Source organism: Pogona vitticeps, chromosome 4 (assembly GCF_051106095.1).
Source record: "Pogona vitticeps strain Pit_001003342236 chromosome 4, PviZW2.1, whole genome shotgun sequence".
Taxonomy (NCBI): Eukaryota; Metazoa; Chordata; class Lepidosauria; order Squamata; family Agamidae; genus Pogona; species Pogona vitticeps.
Window position 1 is genome coordinate 185,581,463 of NC_135786.1, and position 20,961 is coordinate 185,602,423.

The window sequence follows — 20,961 nt, forward strand, 5'->3', positions numbered from 1 at the left end:
CACTGTCTGCATGAACTGATTATGACAGATACCTCGTTGATAACCCCGGAGGAAAGACCGTGTTTTAATTTCCAGTCACTTTTCTGCTAAGTACCGTATCAGTTCCTATGCAGGGGAGATAAGAGGGGGGAAGGCGAGGGAAAGACAGAAAGGGACGGACCGAGGGGGGGGGGAGAGAGAGGGAGGGAGAGAGAGGTTCACACTCACACGCCGAAATGAAAGGGGAAAGGACCGACCTGGCCGCTGAGATGGAGCCTATGAAGCACGTCCCCGCGGCCTTTTGACCTGCGCCCCCGACCCCGAAGCGTGTCAGAACACCCCTCCCACGACTCCCCCGGACTCCTGAGTTTTCGCAGAGCGCCGATCTTGGAGGAGGGGTAACCAAGAAAGACACGTGGAAAAAAAGAGAGCCGAGGAAAAGCCCGTCCACCAAGCACATTGGAGTTCAAAGTAGAATCGCAGAATAGTTTAATTCTTTGCTGCTTTCGTTAAAAAAAAAACACACACATTTTAAAACATTGATGAGAATTGATGAGGGGAAAAAAGAAAGAAAAATCACACGCTGTATTAGGCGTTATATTAAAAAAAGACGCTTTATTTAAAGTCCTCTTAATAAAAGCAACCAAATGACGAACATGGGACCCCCTCATTTTGGTGCTGGGGAGTTAGCAGGGCTCGGAGGTTGGCCGTTTGGGCCACGCCAGCTTCCTGGGCTTTCCTGGGGCTGGCCCGCGGGCTTGTCCCCTTCCCTTCCCTCTCCGTTCCCCCCCCCCCGCCCCGCAACCCTGGCCAGGGCATCGCCTCTCCCCCGCCGAGGGCGGGGGGGGGGGGTCTGGGCCCGGGACGGGCACCCCCGCCAAGAGCAGGCGCTACCCTCTCCCGCCCGCCGCCCCCTCCGCGGAATGTTTGCCGAGGGCTCCCAATCAGGACTGGCTGGTTGCACTTTTCCGGCCCGGCGGCGAGAGGCGCCTCCTCTCGCCTCGCTAGACATTGACCGCTCGCCGGAGCCTCGGCCGCCGCCGCTCTGCTCCAGCTTGGACTCGGCCGCCTCGCCACCCGCCGAGCGGGGCCAGACCGAGGAGCGCAGGCTGGGAGCCCGATCCGCCCTGACGGCGCCCGCGAGGTGCGACGGGGGCCCTGCGAGACGGCCGGAGGGGGGGGCTGGAGGCTGGGGAGGGGGGGAAGCACCCACTCTTGGGGCTCCTTCTGGGCCAGACTAGGCCGCCCGCCAGCACCCGCCTCAGGCCGGCGGACCCTCCTCTTCTTCTGCCTGGCCGCCTTATCAGCCCCGCGGGGCTCTTATCGCCTCCTTATCGCCCTTCTCTTCTCCCCCCCCCCCCGAGGGGAGAGAAAGAGAGCGCAAGAGCGAGCGAGCGAGTGAGCGAGGTGGCGCGGGCCTCTCTCGGTGGAATTGGGGCTCCGCGGAGGGCAAGGGCGGGCGGGAGCCTCCGGCCAGCGACGGCGGGACTCGGCCGAGGGTGCCTGCGGCCCTCGGGGCTCCTCGGGGCGCTGGCGGGCGGTTTGCGCGGGTCGCCTTGGTCCCGGGGGGAGGGGGAAGAGGCGGGATGGCCTGCCGTCTCCCTCCCTCTGTTCGCCCGAGTTTTGGCTGGATCGCGGCGGCCGGTTTTCTCTCCGCCAGCCCGAGGCCGCGGAGGGCAGCGGCGGGGCCGAGGGGTTTCGGGCTCTCCCTCTCGCTGGGCGATGGATGCCCGGGCGAAGGTGTGCCGCGGCGCCTCGCGGCTTGGAACTGGCCGCGACTCCCTTGGCCGACCGCGGGAAGGGAGGGACCGGAGGCCAGGTGGTGCCGGCTGGCACCGACCTCCTCCTCCTCCTCCTCCTCCTCCCCTTGAGGAGGCGCCGCGCCCTCCCCTCCTTCGGCCGGGGCGATCGGGGCCGTTTCTCCGTGGGCGCGGGACATCGTCCGTCTTGAACCTGACCGGGAGACGCCGCCTGGCCGCCCCAGCGCCCGTCCTCGGCGGAGCTCCGGGCCAGCGCTGCCCTTAGGCGCCGGGAGGGAAGCGCCTCAAGCGGGAGACGCTCCCAAGAGCCGCCCTTACACTAGGTGTTGTAATTCGATGGCAAGGGAAAGGGGGGGGGGGTCTGCTTCACCTCTTGCCTGGCTCTGGGGAGTTGGTTGTGGATGGGAGGGGGCTGCCCTTTGCTCCTGGGCCTCAGGCGGGAAGATTTCTTGGGCCAACCCCGGCCAAGCCGGCCACGTCTGGGGTCTACACGGCTGCGCGCTTAACGCGCGAGACCTCCACCCGTCCAGCCCTTTTAATTGTATGACTAATTGTTTTCATTCTGGAACGAAACCCAGTGACTCATTGCCTGAAGCCGAAGTGAAGGAAAGAGAAGGCAGGCGTCTGGGGGTGGGGGTGGGGGGGTGGGGGGGTCTGCTCAGCGCCCACGCCCCTCTTCTGCTTTCAGCCCTGGCTTCTTCTTCGGCAAGGCAGGGAGTGGACGCAGGGCTGGCTGCGCGCCGGCCGAGGGATCGGGGCCGGCCGGAGGCATCCCTGACCCGGGAAAGGGCCCCGAGGGTGCGCGGAGGTCCTTCGCTTTCCCCCCTCCTCCAGGGCAGCGCAGGCGCGACGCGTTCTCCGGGCTTCCCCCAAGGGGCCCAGGACGCGGAGGTGCTCGCTCGCTTGGGTTCCGGCGGGCAGGTTGGCAGGCACCGCGGCTCCGTTTTACGGAAGCGGCAAACAAAGGCCAGGGGAGGGCGGGGGTGGCCGGAGGGTCCGAGGATCTTTTGGGAGAAATAGGATCCGAACTGGCCTTGCAGCCCAAGGGAAGTCACGACGTCAGAAGAGGCTCGCTCGGATTTGCCTTTTCTTGTCCCTCCGGCAACGAGGCCCTCCAAGAGCGCCCGAGGGCCAGCAGGCGACCGGCGGCAGGGGGCGGCCGGCGGCGCTTCCAGCTGTTCCAGGGGGGGCCCTCTCCACGGGGACGGTGTGTAAGGTTTCTAGCCCGTGGACGGCAGCGCCTCGTACATTCGCAAATGGTTGCCGTGCCTTTGCCCGGACTTCTTTCATTTTTCAAAGCCGTATTCTAGCCGGAGTTCTGGGCCAACACGGCAAACTCGCCTGTTTCGTGCGTTGATAGTTCCGCCTACGAATGGTGTGGGTTTGGAGGCACGGGAGAGACTAGAGGTGCCGAGGAGCGCGGGGCAAGCCTCACTCGCGCGGGCTCTGGTTTCAATTGCCCGGCCTGCTGTGCGGGCTTGCCGAGAAAAGCACTCTGCACGCTCCCAGAGGCCGTTCTCGTGAGCAGTCAGGACGGAGAGTCTTGGGAGGGAGGGAGGGAGGGAGGGAGGGAAGGAGGGGGGTGGGCAGGGGGGTGGGCCCAGAGGACACCGACGCCCAGGGGCTGCTGGATTTGGGGCCCAGCTAACTGGCGGTCCGCTTTGCTTTCGCAGAGGCTAGCCGGGAAGGAGGAGGAGGAGCCGCCGCCGCCGCGGAGCCGAGCGGGAGCCGAGCGCCGCGGGCCTGGATGGCCCTGGCTGAGGGCGGCTGGTGCCTGCTGAAGCGCCGCGGCCCCGACGACTCGCCCTACCCGTTCGCCGCGGCCCGGGAGCTGCCCTGCCCCTCGCCGTCGCCCTCCTCGTCCTCGGGCTGCTCCCCGGGCGGAGGCGGGACCCCGACGGCGCGGACCTTCAAGCAGGAGCCCGGAGCGGGCGGCGGGGGGCTGCCGGCCTCGCCGCCGCTGGGCCTGGTGGGGCCCTTCGTGTCGCTGACGCCGGCGCCGTCCAGCCTGCCCACCTGGGAGGACTTGCTGCTCTTCGCCGACCTCGACCAGGCCAACAAGCTCATCTGGTCGAGCCGCGCCGCGGCCAAGCTCGGCCCGGACCCCGCCGGGCAGCCCTCGCCCCTGCCGCCCGCCCCGCCGCTGCCCCCCGTCGAGGACATGTACCACCACCCGCACCCGCCGCCCCCTCATCACCCGCACCCGCAGAGCCTCCAGGGCGGCGGCGGCGGCGGCTACGACAGCTCGTCCCCTGGGGGCGGCGGGGGCGGCGGCTTCGTGCCCTCCTCGGCCGGCTCGCCCGTCTACGTGCCCACCACCCGCGTGGGCCCCATGCTGCCCTACCTGCAGAGCCACGCCAGCGCCGGGCAGGGCGGGCCGCCGTCGGCCTGGCCTCCGCAAGCGGCCCCGGAGAGCCCCGCGCCTTCCTACGGCGGCGGGGGCGGCGGGGGCTGCGCCCACCCGGCTTCAGGCCGCTTCGCCTACGCGGCGAGTAGCCCGCCGGCCGCCACCGGCGCCTCCCGGGAGTCGGCCGCCTACAGCCCTCGCGAGCAGCTGCGGCCCCTCAACGGACCCTATTACGGGCCTTACGTGGGCGCCCAGTTCGGGGCGGGGGGCTGGAGCCACAGCCCCTTCGACAACTCCATGCTGCACTGCCTCTCCAGCCGGCCCGGGGCCCCCCTCGGCGTGCGGCCCTCGCCCGCAGGTAAGAGCCGGTCCGGAGCGCAGAGGGAGCGGCGGCGGCGGGGGGGGGGATCGCTGCGAAGCGCCGAGGGGACGCCCCTCTTTTGTGTGTGTGTGTGGGGGGGCTCCCTTTCTGGGAAGAGCCCGTCTCTGGCGGCGTGAGAGTTCAGCTGCAAGGATCATGGCGGCGGTGATGATGATGCGAACAGAACAGAAGGAAAGAATTGAGGCTACCTCGAAGTGGATCTGGGGGCGGGGGAGAAAAGAAAAACGGTGTCTTCGGTAGTTAACACAGAGCCCTCCGTAAAGGAGAACAGCCCAGGAGTTGTCAAATTCTAACAAATTCACGCAAAAGTGTGGGGGGAACCCCAGCATTTTTACAACCATTTGTTGGCCTTTCAGAAGGGCTTCTGTGAATGTTCGACATCTGTCCGTTTCAGCGTCTTTACCTAAACATGAGCAAAAGTTGGAGGTGCGCTGGGCTTTGGACAGACCAGCTGCACCCCACACCCAGAAATCGCCGTTTTTAGGAAGCCCCAAAGCCTTTTTCTCTGTCATCCTGGCATTTTCCCCGAGCTGTGCCCGGTCCTTGGTCTCTGCCGTCCTCCAAGTCTCTCGGTTGTGCTCCATCTTCGCTTCAGGGAAAGTTGCTAGAGATGAGAGACAGAGGAGCCCGAAGGACGAGGCGGGCCCTGCCTCGCCCTCTCTTTCCGCTCCGCTTGGGCTTCTTCTCGCCCGCTTCTTTAGGTGTGTCAACCACCGTTGGTTTTACTCCGATCTGTCAGCCTGCACTTCAGTGGCCCCCACAGTCATCGGGACTTTGGGAACAATATCAAGAAGTTTCACATACATAAGGAGTTGCAGATCTCAGAAATCATACGGTCAGAGCTACAAAAAAGGGCAATATTAAGAACAGCATACATACTGGGCTGATGTTTAACAGATGCTTAGGTTTTTGGTTGAAACTTGTATCAGTTATATAATACGGTAAACCTTTTTGTAAAGGTTTTTTAAATTTGGTCAACTGTGTCTGGTGTTTTTGAATAATACTAACTAATGCTGCTGCTGCTACTAATACTAATACTAATACTAAATACTAAGTACTAATACTAAATACTACTACTACTACTACTACTACTACTACTACTACTACTACTAATAATAATAATAATAATAATAATAATAATAATAATAATAATAATAATAATAATAATAATAATAATAATAATAATAATAATAATAATAATAATAATAATAATAATAATGCGCCATCAAGTCAACTCTGACCCTTTTCAGGGTTTTCTAGGTAGAGAATACTCAGGAGTGGTTTACCATTCCCTTCTTTTGTGGTTGCCCTGGGACTGTGCAGCTTGCCCAAAGCCACACAGGCTGGCTCTAATTCACAGCAGCACAGTGGGGAATCGAACTGCCAGCCTCCCTAAAGCACTGAGCTATCCAGCCAGCTCTTTTTAAGAGGAAAAGAAATTGCTTCTCTCCATCAATGAAAACCCAAGCTTCTGTCATACTGGAGCTCAGAGCCACCAAACCGATGGGCCTAACATTAGCCACGGTTCTGAGTAAAATCCTTTTCACTGGGGTGGACCTGTTCTGAGCATGGCTTCGACTGGATCACACTTACCAAAATGCTGAATTAATTTAAGAGGGACTGCATTGTGCCCGCATTTTGCGATGAAGTGAGGTTCGCAACTGGTCTGTCATTTTCTGGAGGTGGGAACCAGGTGGCAGGGCTTCCTTCTTTAATGAATTGGGGAGGGGTTTCACTGGCCATCATCAAAGTGGGCAAAGTGGTGTTAGCAAGGTTCCCTCTCTTTCCCCCCCCCACCCCTTCGCCATTTAGAGGGAGAGTGGCTTGATCCCCCGTGGGGGAAAAAACACAGTCTGGACATTTTGCAATGGAAAGCGGCTGTTTCCAACAAGGGCTGCCCAAGCAGGAGCTTAAATTGGGTTTGTGGATGCTGGGAACGGGGTGACTTCGCCCTTCACTGTGCTCAAAAGGCTTGTGTGGGAAGGCACACCATGAAGTTTGATGGGACGGATAAATGGTGGAAATAGGAGGGGGACGTTTCCTTGGAAGACCAGCACCTCTGAGTAAATCCACTTGCAGAAGGCCTTGGCCTTTGGGAGAGGCATAGAAAAAACTGAAAACTCATATTAAAGCATGCTGGAATTTTGTTTTTAACACTGGAAATGGTCCTTTAGAGCTGCAATCCCAAACGTATTTGCTAGGAAGCAAGCTTGTCTAAAGTCACACTGCTTTTTAGGCACGCCACAGTCCTAAACCACGCTAAGTGGAGACCTTCAGCTCCCTTGAACACAATGGGATCTACTTCAGAGTAACCTGCAGCAGTAAATGGGTTCACTGGTATAGAACTTTGTGAAATGTTTGATCTGTCTGTTCAAAACTCCTTCCCACTTATTGCAGTGAAGTTTACTACTAAGTAAGGGTGTGCTGGACTGTAGGTTTCAGGAAGCCCAGTACAGACCCAGTTACTTCAGGGAGAAAGTTTCATTATTCCAAGAGGTGGGTGGCTAGACTTTGGGTGTCCAGTGTTAGTAATTTGAAGACATAAAGTAGATACACAGTTCGGTTCAGTCAGAGATTTGAACTACCTGCAGGGGCCTTCATCCCAGTTCTGCTTTTGGAGTTTGGAAAACTGACAGCTTAAAATGAAGGATCCCCATTGTAAAAAAAGAGAGAGAGAAACTGGACAACTACTTATTAATATATTATTATTATTATTATTATTATTATTATTATTATTATTATTATTAGTAGTAGTAGTAGTAGTAGTAGTAGTAGTAGTAGTAGTAGTAGTCGTCGTCGTCGTCGTCGTCGTCGTCGTCGTCGTCGTCATCGTATTAGTTTATTAGTATTATTAGTATTATTAGTATTAGTATTTCCTGAGTTCATCATTCTTGTGTCCTGCAGTTCCATATTATCTTTCTTATAGTTTCTTTATTGCCTTTCATCTTTATTTCAGCTTTTATATTAAAATAACTTGTGATTTCTAACCATTACAATAATTACAGTATTATAATAATGAAAGTAACTTTTTTTTTGCAACAGAGGTTCCCAATTCCAATCGCTCAATCAGTGGTATTAATTCAATAATTAAAATGACTTCGTCCTGACAATTTGTGATCAAATACCTAAAAAATACATGTGGAAAAAAGATGTGTATTATTTTTGGAATCTGCCTCTCTATCTATTCACTACCAAAAATTTATTAAGTTCAAATTCTTCATCAGGCATTTAAATTGAAATTTTTGTTTTAACAATTCATCCCCCCCCCTTTAAACTGCCCCTTCCAGCCATGTACAACTGCACAACTTGTTGTGGATATTTCTTCTATAACAAGAAGGTGCTTGTTTAAAACACGTATCCCCACTGCCTTTCTGCTGACCGAAAGCCATCCTTTCCAGCTCCTTATTTCAAGCTCAGGAAATAAAATAATGCTTGCATTTCCTTATGAAAGATACTTTAAGATAAAATTTATACCCAGCTTGGTCACCCCAGGTGATTTTATGAGGACTGGATTCTAAGGAAACCATTCAGGAGATCCAAGAGCAAGACTGTTTCCATTTACCCTCAGGGTAAAAATGGAGGAAATTCACTTCCAAGGTTCCCTGCAGCGAACTTCACAAATTTAAATGGAGGGAGACATGGGTTATTTGAGATAGAAAGAGATCATTTCTCGCCTGAAGATTCAATTACACAACAGAACTTTAAAAAAAAACAATTTATTTGGCAAGGGGAAAGTAATCCTATGAATGTACTTACTTGGGAATGAGTGTCTTTTCATTTATTAAAAATTAGGCCCAGTTGCCTGTTTCAAAATTTAACTGCCCACTTCTTTTTCATAGAAACCTCTGAAACAACGGAGCTCTCATTTTGTCTAGGTGTCGGTATTTAGCTATCTTCCTCTCTTCTCTGAACACTAAGCTTAACTGTAGCGCTTTTCAAAAAGGAAACAAGCATTTTCAAAGAAAACCTCTCTGCCCTTTCTTCCCCCACTCCCCCAGGTCGAACCTGGCATAGATTTCCACTGGCATAGGAAATATTAAATTTTTATGTATGGATTAAAACCAGGAGGGAGAAACTAGGCTGCATGGGGAGTTTCCCAACACTTGACCAGTGCTGTAAAAACACCTCAACTTTTATTCAAAATGGGTGTTGTTGTTCTTAAAGATACCTTCAGCAGGGAGGTGTCTCTCACCTTGTTGCCATGCCTCAGGTAAGCCAGGGCAAATAAAATGGGAGGAGAACCTTTCCAGACAGAGTGGAGGAGCAGAAAGCAAGACCCGCATTGAAACATGACATTGCAAAAAGCAACTTATTTTGGGAGCATTGATCAGGAATATGAATCTTCTGTTTTAAAACATTTGCCTAAGGGCAGCCAAATCGATGCAGCAAAACTCCGGAAAGTCTCCACAATCAGGAACCTTTTTCCAAAGCTAATGGACTGGTGTCACCGGCAGGCATGCCGCTGTAGGACGTGAGGTTCCTTAAGCCGCATGTTTACCTGGGAATTGCCTTCACTGAAAACAATGACACTTACTTTGAGTAAATATGCATAGGATTGCACTTTCCAGATTCCCCCCTCCCGCAGCCCTCGTGATCAGGATCACAGGGCGATGCACGAGGGGGGGGAGGGGGAAGGAAGGGAAGAATAAAGAGTTGTCCCTCTGCCCTCACTAAATTTCTGCCAAATGCAGCTCTGTGAATAATGTCATCCAGTTTGGCAGTGAGGATCGTAGTGGAGTCAAGGAAAGATATTTATTCAGATTATAGGACCCCCCCCCCCCTTTTTAAAGGTATTTGCACAAAAGTTTATGTGCTAGAAGAAAGTGATGTGAGACACAGGGGCCTGTTAAACACATCACCAGTACGCACATACCTCTTCACTTGTTCCCTTGTGATTGATTCCAGATTTTTTTTTTCCACAAGCACCCCAGCCATGGCTAGATTACATGTTTCACCCTTTAAGGGCTGGGGGTATGTCAATGAGAGCATTCGGTTTGTTCATAATTTAGATTTAAAATCCTAATAAGATTTTACTGTGCGTTAACATCTCCAATATTCCAAAGTAGCTGAGTACAGTATATTTATTGGGAGGATTTTTAAAATTAAAGAGTCAAGAGGGCAGAACTGTGTGTCTTTCATAGTTCTTTCTTCCACAATTAGGTGACAATGCCTCTGAAAAAATCCAAGGCTCTTAGCTGGTTAAAGTTCAGTGAGTTAACTGCCATCTTTTTAGCAGATTGATTGATTGGCTTAACCTTTTAAACAAACATTACAGGTTTCCCAACACTGAAGTGTTGTTTAAAAGAAAAAAGCAGGAAGAGTCAGGATGGTGTTCCAAAACAGTAACTTTAAGAAGTCTGAATGAAATTTAAATGTCCTTTCACTAAATAATGTAGAAAACTCTTATATATCATTTCAGAAATAATTCAGTACACTGGCTGAATCAATGTCATGGAATATTATTCAACAACATTCTATGCATCTTTACTTGGAAATTCATTCCTTCTTGTTCAATAGGATCTACTCCCTAGTACCCAATATGGTGCAGTGGAGAGAATTATGGACTAGAACTCTAGAGACCAATTTTTAAATCCCCACTTAGCCCTGGAAACTCACTGGCAGAGTGGAACTGGTAAAGCCTGCACTTTAAATATTTATTTACCTTGAAAGTCCTATCAGGGTTGCTGTAAGTTGGTGCCGACTTTGTGGCATATAACTAACTAAAGTCTCTTTAGGATGACAGCCCTTGGTACCTTACCTAAGGTAGTTCTACTCAAAATAGAGGTAACTGGAAGAGCAAAGTTTTAAATGCAAATTCCACTTTTTGAAGGTAAGGTATTAATCAGCAACCACTTTTAAGAAAATCACGCATCAATCACCCTTAATTTGTGTCCCTAAGATTGAAACTGAAAGTATGAGAAGGAGCCCTAAACCAAGTTCTTGTTATGTTTTTCTTCCACTTCAAAATATACTTCAGATGTTGCACGGAAAGTGGTTTATTGGTATACATGGGTTCGCAAACCTTCCCTTCTTGAAAGGCCCCTTCCCAAACAATCCTGGTTTCAGAGGCAATTTAGTGCCGCTTATTTTAATATAATGCATTCAGAACTGGGGTGCCATTTTCGGTACCCAGCACAAATCTCAATTGTTTAAACAGCAATACATTCATTATAAATAGACAAGAAAATACAAAGCTACAAGGTAATAGAAATGTGGAAATGCAACAGAAACCTGGAAAGAATTTGCTGCTGTTGTGCTATGTATGGGATACTCTGTGTTAGATAAACTTTCTCGGCTACTAAACTTCTCAGTCACATCTATGTTGCTTAGGTTTCTCTACTGTTCTGTCAGCATAGGGAACATCTTCAAAAACCCAAGCCTGCAGTGTTTTTTTGTCATTATTGCATTTTACAACAATCGACTATATACTTACTACAACAACATCACTAAGTATTATTTGGCAATAATTCTCATCAGAGGTGATGAATATTTGATACTCCAGATGTTTTGGACTACAACACCTGCACTTCTTGATTGCTGGCAATACAGGCTGGGAATTCTGGGGATTGTTATCCAAAGGGGAGTGCAACCTCTGGGTCCTGTAGGTGGTATCTGTCTGGCCTTCAGATCTTTTAGAAGAGGACTCCAATCCCTATAAAGAGAAAGGTGGCATATAAATAATTTGAATAAATAAAATATAAATAAATAAATCACACTGCATAGGATGGCAAGCTACTTTTGTAGCTGGTGAAGGATGGTGATTTTCTGAACAGAGCGAATGGCTTAGACTGGTCCCAGTCTGGTGGCTGAGGAAGTGGATTTTAAACCGTGAACGGTCACATTGAAAAAAATCTGTTGGTGTTACAGATGTTTTTGGTTTCACTTTGCTTTTATCACACATGCTGAAATGGAGGAACACGTCTCCCTCTCTGAAATCCCCAACCTTTACTATTGTTATCATCATCGTGACTTACCTAATTAGGTGGTTAGGAGGATCTTTATTATCTCTTTAATGCTAAGATCATAATGGTCCACCTAATTGTTATAGGTAGTTGTGCAGATTCTTTCAGCACTTAGGGAAATGTTTTGCATACAAAGTAATACTGCTGAAAGGTGGTGACAGTGGGAATAATATTGTAAGCCACCCTGAGTCCTCTTCAGGAGAAAAGTGGGGTATACATATTTTCAATAAACAGTGGAGAGATTTCATGCCCAATTTGTGGGGCAGAGGTTGGAGAAATTGCCATCTGGACTACAAGTTCCAGAATGCACCTGCTAGCCTGGCTACTTAGCATTCTGGCTGCAAGATTTAGGGGCTTGTTGTCCACGAAAGGAACTTATCCAGATCCTGTACTGAGGAACCCCAGGTCACGATGAGGGAGTCTTTGGATCACAAACACTGTATATGATCAATTCCTTAGAAAGTACTACACGGAGTGCTGTTTTGGGAGAGCAGGTGCAGTAACAGGAAAGACCATTTCAGCCGTACTTTTGTTCTAGGCACTTTTGTTTCCCTCGTCTGCTAACAATTTATCTTGGAAATGGCCATGTGTATATTGAGAAACCTAGTTTTAAACATGACATAGAATAAAATAGAACTGAATGTGGCCCTGATCCAGTCCCTCCTCAAAAGCCATGAAATAAAGATTTCAGTAACATAGAAAGGTACCCTACCTGTTTAGTATGGATTAAATTAATACTGTAATGAAGATGAAGATGCTCATAATGCATGTTTCTGCATCAAGTAGAATTGTGCACACAATTTGTGAAATTGATGTGAATACATAGATCATTTCAAGGTTTCTGTAATACCTCTGCACTTGCTTCCTGATTTTCTGAAGAGAGATCTAATGGTGCAGAAGAAGTATTTCAAACCAAGGGAGATTCCTAAAAACCTGAAGAGATGCTGCCAGTCAGTTAAGACATAAATCCGAGCTAGATGGACCAATATTGGAACTGTTATAATGCATCTTCTTGTGTATTTAAGGAGTGCCGGGAAAGTTCCTTAACAATTTTAGGAGTGAAAGTCATTTGGAATCACCCTGGCCAGTTGGGGAGGAAGCCACTTTATGCAATTTAAAATTCTGCAAGTTCTTCTCAGATCTAAATAGAACAATGGTTTAGAACAATACAGTGTGCCAAGATAGAATTTTGAAACATGGGCCTGAACTAGATTAATTTCATTCACTCATGACTAAGTACAATTTTAAAACTTGTTCCCATAAGGAGTTCCATGATAATCCGTCTAAGCTCCCATACCCACCATCTCATTGAATTAAAGGCATCTATCAAGGAAGTGATTAAAATAAACTCGACTTCAACTTCCAATTATCACCACGAAAATAAATTGTATTAATGTGGATGCCAGCTTCGGGGATATTGAAAGAAAGATTGAGAGAGAATCAAGCTTTCGTGATCAATTAGTCCAAATAAGAAACGGTAAATCACTTTAACTGCCGTCAAGAGATGGGTACAGATTGTAAATTGAATTCTGCTTCGGAAGAGTACCTGTGTTTAAAAGGCAGATCAACGACCCAGTTGTGCAGTTATACCAGATCACAGAGGCAGGTATCTTGTGAAACCCAAAACTTTGCATTAAATAAATAAATAAATAAATAAATAAATAAATAAATATGTACAATAAACAAGTTGCTTAAAAAACTTAAATCAAAGGAAAATAGATGACGCATGCAGTAATCGAATCCTTTACAGTAAATTAAACAGGAGGATAAATCCTTTTTCCATTGTCCTGGACAAAGTGGGTCAGATCTGAAACCACTGCAACGAACGAGACTTTTTTCCAAATGAAGTATTTAACGCTGACGTGTATGTTTATTAATTTGTGTCTGCGATCAGGTTTCCCTAAATATAATACAAACCATTTCGGGGGCTTTGATTTTAAGTCCTAAGCGTCCCATACGGTTGTGGGTGGACCTGAAAATCTCACCCCATCAGGGATCCTTGAAACGGCCCGAGGTCGCCCGTGGATCAAAGGAGAACCTTTAAGGGTCTGCTTACAGGCCCGTTGTGAAGGCAAGCAGGGCAGAGACCGGGAATTATTATTTGTGCTTAGTTTTTAGAAGCCCAAATATTTTCATCTGTTGTAGGGAAAGGAGGAGCGGGAAGGCTTGTTATCGCTTTGGCGAAATCATCTCTCCCCCCCCCCCCCCTTGCTCTGAAGAAGGGAGAACTTTGCCGGAGCCGGCCCGTCTCGAACTGCGCTGGCTCCCGTGGTCAGGAGACGTTCAAAACCCCAGTCCGAGGGAGAGCGCGGACAAAACGTGCTTTTATAGACTATAACCGGACATACTGGAGAGGGGCTTCCCCGAGCTGTAGTTCACCCCACATACACACACAAAAGGAACGTTTCCAAGATCCAGTCTGAGTTTGCGGTAAGGCGAGCGCGCCCGCCGGCTCCGATTTGCGCGCCTCTTGCGCCCCTTTCGGGAACGCGGCGCGGAAAGAGGCGATCTTTGGGAAAGCAGGGGGGGGGAGGAAGGGAACGGAGAGCCGGGTTCCGCAGCCCCAGGGCTTCCTTAGACTCTCCTCCCGGTGTTTGTGGTTCAGCCACGAGCTCCAAAGGCTGGCTGACATTTACGAGATCCCTTTCACTTTCTGGTGTGCCCGGTTAATCGCCCCAGCGCCAGAAAATAATGCCAGGAAAAGCAGGTCGAAAGAAAAGGCCCGCCGGCAGCGCAGTCCTTGCTGCCATTCCTGGAGCCCAGGGCTGCCCTTTTAATCGACCGGCGCCGGATTCCCTGGAAATCGGGCCCCACGGAGGGGAAAGGCGGCGAGCAAGCAAGCGGAGGAAAGAGAAAACGGGACCTATTTTCCAGAGGAGACACCAGATACTCAAAAATCTACCATTCCCAAACTAAACTCCTGGAGGAAAGGAATCTCTTCGGTAGCAATGGTGGATCACATTAGTTTCCAGCTTAGGAAAACACGAGTAGATCTTGGCTAGGTGCAATGTACTACGGAAAGTTTGCTCATTTAGGTGGCTGTTTTGGAGGATGCATGAGTTTTCCATTCATAAAAATTGGGAAAGATTAGGTTAGGACAGATGAAGATTGGTCAAGGTGCTGAGATGACCAAGTCCATAAAACTCAAGTCAGTTGCGTCTACCTACTGCTAGATTTGCACTGATGTTAGGATGACAAGGAGCATAAATGTTCACTGCCTGTATCAATTGCCATATTGGAAACTGCTAATATGCCTTTGTCATTTTCTGCTTCTCGTTTTTCCTTCCACTTCATCCTGCTCCTGTCCCTACACCGTGTACACTGTATATAAACTAGCAGCAAATATACTGCACGCTTTGTGTCTGAAAAAGTGGATTGAAATAAATCTGTTAGTCTTAAAGTTGCCACAATAGTTCTGTTTTGTTTTTGTATTGGGAAGTCCCACTCCCAAGCATGTGGGTAAAGGTGCAGAGCGTAAATAATTTCCCCCCCTGAGGCATCAACTTTCTTGGACTTGAGATAAGATGAACTGAGGAATGGACTGTAAATCCATGAAGAAGTCCATTCATCTTTAAAGGCTCATTTTTGCAAGAACAGACAAACCAGTCTCCCCCTTTGGTATATAATTCATCCAGATTTCCGGTTCCAATTCACCTTCAAAATCTAATATTCTGATATAATCCCAATATTTATAGTCACTAAAAAAAATTCCACAGTAGGGTTGAAAACCCAGTTAACTTCAAAGTAAGCCTTAGATATTTGAGCAACCCTCATGTTCTTGCATGGCTCACATTTATTTCCTTAGATAAATAAATGGGGAAAATTCCACCAGGCCTGGGTGGATGAAGGGGAGGCCTTCTTTTTGAGGTCAGTGGAAATATTTTCCTGACTGAGCCCTCAGAAGATGGTCAGCTGATTGTGCTGCCACACAGGTGGGGTTACCCTGTTTCCAGCTGAGTCAAAATATCCCTGTCTGAAAGTACAGGATAATTGGTTAAGAAGCACAGAGTGCACCAGATGTATTTAGAATTAGCATACAAGCTTTCACCTTAACATTATGATCAGATTTTAAACAAAGCCAAGAAGGCTTGCAGCCTGATTGTAAGGATTCTTGTTCATGGATTTCAGTGGAATGTATGCATGTATGTATTGTGTGCTGTCGATTCCAATTTATGTTGACCCTTTCCAGGGTTTTCAAGGTAGAGAATAGACAGAAGTGGTTTACGTTTCTTCTGGGCCAATCTTGGGACTGTGCAGCTTTCCCACGGCCATGGAGGCTGACTGTTCTCTTCTAGGAAGCACAGTGGGGAATCGAACTCCCAACCTCTGGCTCCACAGCCAGGTACCTAAACCACTGAGCTATCCAACCAACACAATGGAACGTATTTCAAGGCATTTATACTCAGAAGCATAGACTAGATGTCCATTGCACTGATATAGCAGTTTTTCATAAGCAGGTTAACTCTGCAGTGAATTCCAGCATATTGCGTGGGGCTAAATTGTACAGAGTCTGAGGTTATCTTTACTGATACTTTGAGAGTAACTACTAGTGATCATAATGGAACTTACTTTTCAGTAAAGGTGTGCAGATTTATTGGACTGAAGACATATGTCCACTTTAAGTGGTTGTCATTCTCTATCAATCTACCTATCACTTTTCTTTCTTGACTGGCAAAGGTGACCCTCATTTTAAATTAAGCTTGAAATTTACCCGTTCTCCAGGTGACTCCTTTTCTCATGGTCTTTCCTGGTAACATTGACACCTTGCCCTTCTTCACCTTCACTTCCAAGGAGGTCTTTCACAATTTTCTTTTGCATCAACTTGAGTTCCCTAAAAATCCTGGTAACAATTCATATCCAGTTCTCTTAATGGCTGAGCCATTTCCCCTGAAATCAAGGTAGTTAAAAATCAAGATCTGTCTTGATGGTAAAAATACCAGAATAATGTACATAATAAGATTGACAAAGTGTTTAATACTGCGATCCCATTTGCATTTGCTTGAAAGTTCCTCCCCTACTGAACTCAACGGAGCTTACTCCCAGGTAACTGAGTGTAGGATTTGCAGCCTAGGTGACATTTTTGGATTCTCTTTATTCACCTGCCTCCATCCTTCCAGGGTAGGTTGCCATCTTTATTTGGAAGAAAGTTAATTTACAATTGCCAGAGGTCATCTCTCTGTTGCAACAACAACAAAAAAGGGCCTTCTGGCACCTTGAAGGCTACCAACTTTTATGTAGCGCAAAATGTCTAGGGACTGTAGATATATCTGATGAAACTTGCTTTTGGCATCAACAATGGCTCATAGCTAAGGTGCCACAAGACTCTTTGAATGGTGGGGGAGGTATTAGTGTATCAATAACAAATGCATGCTTGCGTATTTGCAGGGAGAATAACAGGGTTGTGAAACCAGGAGGAATCTCAGTGCCGCTGCCACCTCCTCCATTTAAAAATATGTTTTGCCGGCTCAACTTCTTAAAGGGAAGGCTTGATCCATGTCTTCCGAAAGACTGTGGTTGCCTCAGGAGGACATGTAGAATGTGCTATCCAAATGCAAAGATCATTGTTGCAGCAGAGAAATTGCAGGAAGGGTTAGAAAAGCTTTCGCTTCTCTCGTACACACCTCCCACCACCAGTACCTTCACTGGAAAAAAAAGAGTGAAGCTCAGGACTGGAACTGTTTGTAGTTCTGGAAAGAGCACTTTGAAGGCTCCCGAGAGGGGGAGGGATTGCCCGGGGCAGATCTTCCAGCCTGTGGTTCCCTGCTGTAAAGGCTGACTGAAGATTCCCAGCATCAACACCCAGTTGGGGCAAATGGTGAAATTGGTGCCTGTTTCCTGTCCTTAGCAACCTTTGTGTTGTGTTGAATTATTTGGAGGGTTGGGAGCGGGCGACTTAGTGGTGATCTCCCCTTCAACTGCTGTGATTTACCAAGACCCAAAATTCCTTAATATGGTAACATATTTTCCTATTAAATTCCATGTATATGGGGCACATCATAGATTATGATACCTTGTGTGGACTAGTAGAGAGAATGAAAGACTAGGACTGAGGAGACTTGGGTTTGAATCCCTGCTTGGCCATGCAAACTCATTTAGGGAGGAATTAAACAGGTAAAACTACTCTTTCAATATTTCACTTAGTTTGAAAGCCCTGTTAGGGGCACTATAAATTGGTTTTAACTTGATGGCACCCGGTATATAACACCATAGAGAAATAAATCTGTTTATACCCAACTATATTTGATACATCCCACATTCCTTTACTTTGTAATCTGTAAAGGAAGCAAGAGCTGAGCAGAGCTGTTAGTGACAGGACATTTTGGAGGTCACTTATTGGGAGGGTCCCGCCTAAGTCGGAGGTGGATTGACAGCACATAAGAACAGCTGAGATTTATTTGTTGTTTAAATTCCAATGAGAGCAAGCAGGGGAGAGAGAGAGAGAAAGAAAGAGAGATTTCTCTACTAAGTTGCAGATACACAGAAACAGAATGAGAGAGAGAGAGAGAGAGAGAGGTAAATATATACAGTAGAGAATTAATAGATAACATTCTGTTCTGTCTCTCTCTCTCTCTCCCATCCTTGTCCCTAGAACCTAAAATGAGAAAGAAATCTCCCAGTTAAGGAAATTCAAGAAATACAGATTGGGAACAAATGCCTTGTGAGTCTTAAAACTTGCTACAAAGTAAATGTGTATTTTGGTTTGGGGGTGAACTAATTTTTTTTAACAATAAGAAATAAATAAAGTACCATGTTTGTGAAACACTCAGCAAACTAAAAGTTCAAGTGGACTGCTGGCAGCAGGAGGGGAGGATAGAAACTTCTGGAATGACGTTACAACAGGGAGAAAACGGCATTAAAATCCAAATCCCACCCTTAGTGATCTTCGGCCAGTTGCTATCGCACAGAGTTGTTGTGAAGCTGAAGTGTATAGAGGAGAGAATGTAACTCTCTACTTGCAAATTTTTATTGCATGTACTCTTTGCAAATACTTGATAAAAACATTTATTAGGGAGTAGAACTATTACGTTGACCAGATTAGGCTCCTCAACACAAGTTCTGGCAGTTGCAGGCAGTTGTTTTGTGTTTTGTGGTGCTTGCTCGTAGGTAAATGGTGCCTTCATTGTACACCTAATGGGGCATAGTAAGTGGCACTTATTCTGGAGTACGTTTGAGTAGACTTGGCCCTCAGGGATCTGTCTGGGAATTCAGCAGCATTGACATCCTCAGCTCCCTGTGATGTTTTGACTGTAATGGACTCCCTAGTCAGTGTTGGGGGAGGAGGCGACAGAGTGGAGGCCGCTCCCTGTGAATTTGTTTGTTGGGTCTAGCAACTTTAACTTTCTGTGACATGGGGTTAGATTCTTGCTGTTGCTTTTCTCCTTTTTGTTTTTGGGAAGATAAACCAAAAGGTGTTCAATCTGGGCATCCCTCTGTGGCTTCTGCTAACCCAGTCTCTCTTTGTAGATCTGCTGGATGATCTGTCCGAGAGTCGAGAATGTGTCAACTGTGGCTCCATCCAGACCCCTCTGTGGAGAAGGGATGGCACTGGCAACTATCTCTGCAATGCCTGTGGGCTGTACACCAAAATGAACGGCCTTAGCCGGCCTCTCATCAAACCCCAGAAGAGAGTGGTGAGTTTGAAGTCATTTTCCTACTGTTTCTTACTCAGTGTCGTGAACATATAGCCTGACACTCATGCAGTAAGAACAATGACTCTGTGCCCGTGTTTTCTTTTCATGTGCTAGAACTATGCAGTCTCATAGCAACTAAAAGTTTACAAAATTAATTTCCTGGCTTCTTTCCAGAGTAGGGAAAAGTTAGACACTGATTCCCCTGGGCAGCATGAGAGTTCTGGGAATTGTAGTAACTTCTGCTAAGCTATGCTCTTTTCATAGCATCAACATTTTTTGCTTGGAGTAAATGCAGTTAATCTCACGCTCTAAAACATTCTGCTTTCTCAGTTGGACCAAGAGCTACAATTACTTGGGAATAAGTGTATTTGAGCTGGTGGGGTATGCTTTTGAGTAGACATAGGATTGCACTGTTAAAATCCCAGTGATTTCCTGTTGCTGTGAATTTGCTGAATGGTTGATAGGTATATCCTAGAAAAGTCATTAGAATGGATGGAGTCTTCTGTAATGAAAATGTAAAACATCTCACCTCTACAGCAAAGCAGAATGATCTTACCAAATTTAGAGACTCTTGGCTAAATTAACATTTCAAAGGATTCATCTGGTTTGTGGATTCATGTTGTCAGTCTAATGGCTCTTACACTTCAGATCCTTGTGTATGTCTGATCCAAGTCAAAGTTCTTCACATACTAGTCATTAATAATAGTTTTAAAACTGGGATGCCAGGAAAGATTACAGAGGTTCTAGTTCTGAAGCTGCAATCCTGTGTACACATACTTGGGAGTAAGCCCCAATGAATTTGACTGGATTTCATTCTAAGTAGATGTGGAGGGGATTGTGCTGCAAAACTGATCTACTGATGCTAAGCAAACTGTTTGAAAATTGATTCGGCTGGTTAAATTTCATTTTGTTTTTCGAGTACATTGTTTGGGGAGGGGAGCGTCATGGCTCTAGTTTAGCACTGAATGCTGTTGTCAGTAGATTCCAGTAAAAGAACATAGCTGCAGTCAACAAGCATTCTTTTCTAGATCATAAGAGTTATAAACATGCCCAGCATTTCAAAAGCAAAACTGAGATTCTCACTCCCTTCAAAGGAGCCTTGAGATGTTTAGGGCTGGATTTCCAGGAATTCAAAGCATGTCCATGTCCATTAGAATTAGAAACCGCCAATTCCTTAGAATGAAGCAATCTGTTAACTGTAGGTGTAATAGTTTCTGTTTTGGTACCCTGTACATATGTTGACCAAGGGAGCAAGTAAGTCCCAAACATTGTCATTCTTTATTGAGGAAATGCATTTCAAAAAGGGATAATTTAGGATGTTGCTGTTGTTTTTGAAAAGGTCATAGCTACCAAGGGAACAATTTTTCACTGAATGTGAATGGCAGATGAGCAATGCACTAAAACCACAAAAACCAAGCAAAATTCATGAGGAGATTACTACTAGTGCTGCTGCTGCTGCTGCTGCTGCTACTACTACTACTACTACTACTACTACTACTACTTCTGCTGCTGCTGTTTCACATGTATTAAAAACGCTTCATTTAAAATATGATGTTGGACAAAAGCTTATCAAGTACAGTAGTACCTTAATTTACGAAATACTATAAATCCGTTATCTGGGATGTTGCGTAATACAGAAATAACATAAACCAGAACGCAGATTGCCGTAGCAACGGGGGCAGCACTAGAAACCTCCAGGTGCGATGCACCTTTTTCATACAATGAACCCCTCTCTTGTAAAAAATGTAAACTGAGGCATTATTTTGTTTCGCAAACCAAAAATTAAGTAAACCAAGGTGTACGTAAACTGAGGTACGCCTGTAGCATGGAACAGCAGAAAGACAAAGAAATGAAGCCTAAATTGTCACTTGAATCTAAAGCTGAAGCTGACATACTTTGG

At 47.4% G+C, this 20,961-nt stretch overlaps 1 protein-coding gene and 1 long non-coding RNA gene across 3 annotated transcripts in view; one reads left to right on the forward strand and one right to left on the reverse strand.

The window, feature by feature from the left end:
* The first annotated feature begins 220 nt into the window (after nt 1-220).
* Nucleotides 221-20,961, forward strand: part of GATA6 (GATA binding protein 6) — a 41,092-nt gene continuing 20,351 nt past the window's right edge. The window contains exons 1-3 of one of the 2 annotated variants that reach the window (XM_072998842.2): nt 221-1,123; nt 3,413-4,444; nt 18,895-19,061. In XM_072998842.2, coding sequence (XP_072854943.2) covers nt 3,487-4,444; nt 18,895-19,061 — 1,125 coding nt within the window. In that variant the 5' untranslated portion in view covers nt 221-1,123; nt 3,413-3,486. Of the gene's footprint in view, nt 1,124-1,411; nt 2,063-3,412; nt 4,445-18,894; nt 19,062-20,961 lie in introns of those variants that run through there. The other variant, XM_072998843.2, reaches the window with a different exon arrangement.
* On the reverse strand, nt 4,587-6,162 carry LOC144588972 (uncharacterized). Its single transcript, XR_013544765.1, has 2 exons — nt 6,062-6,162; nt 4,587-5,310 (listed from the first exon to the last, which is right to left on the reverse strand). It is a non-coding gene; the product is annotated as an uncharacterized LOC144588972 (long non-coding RNA).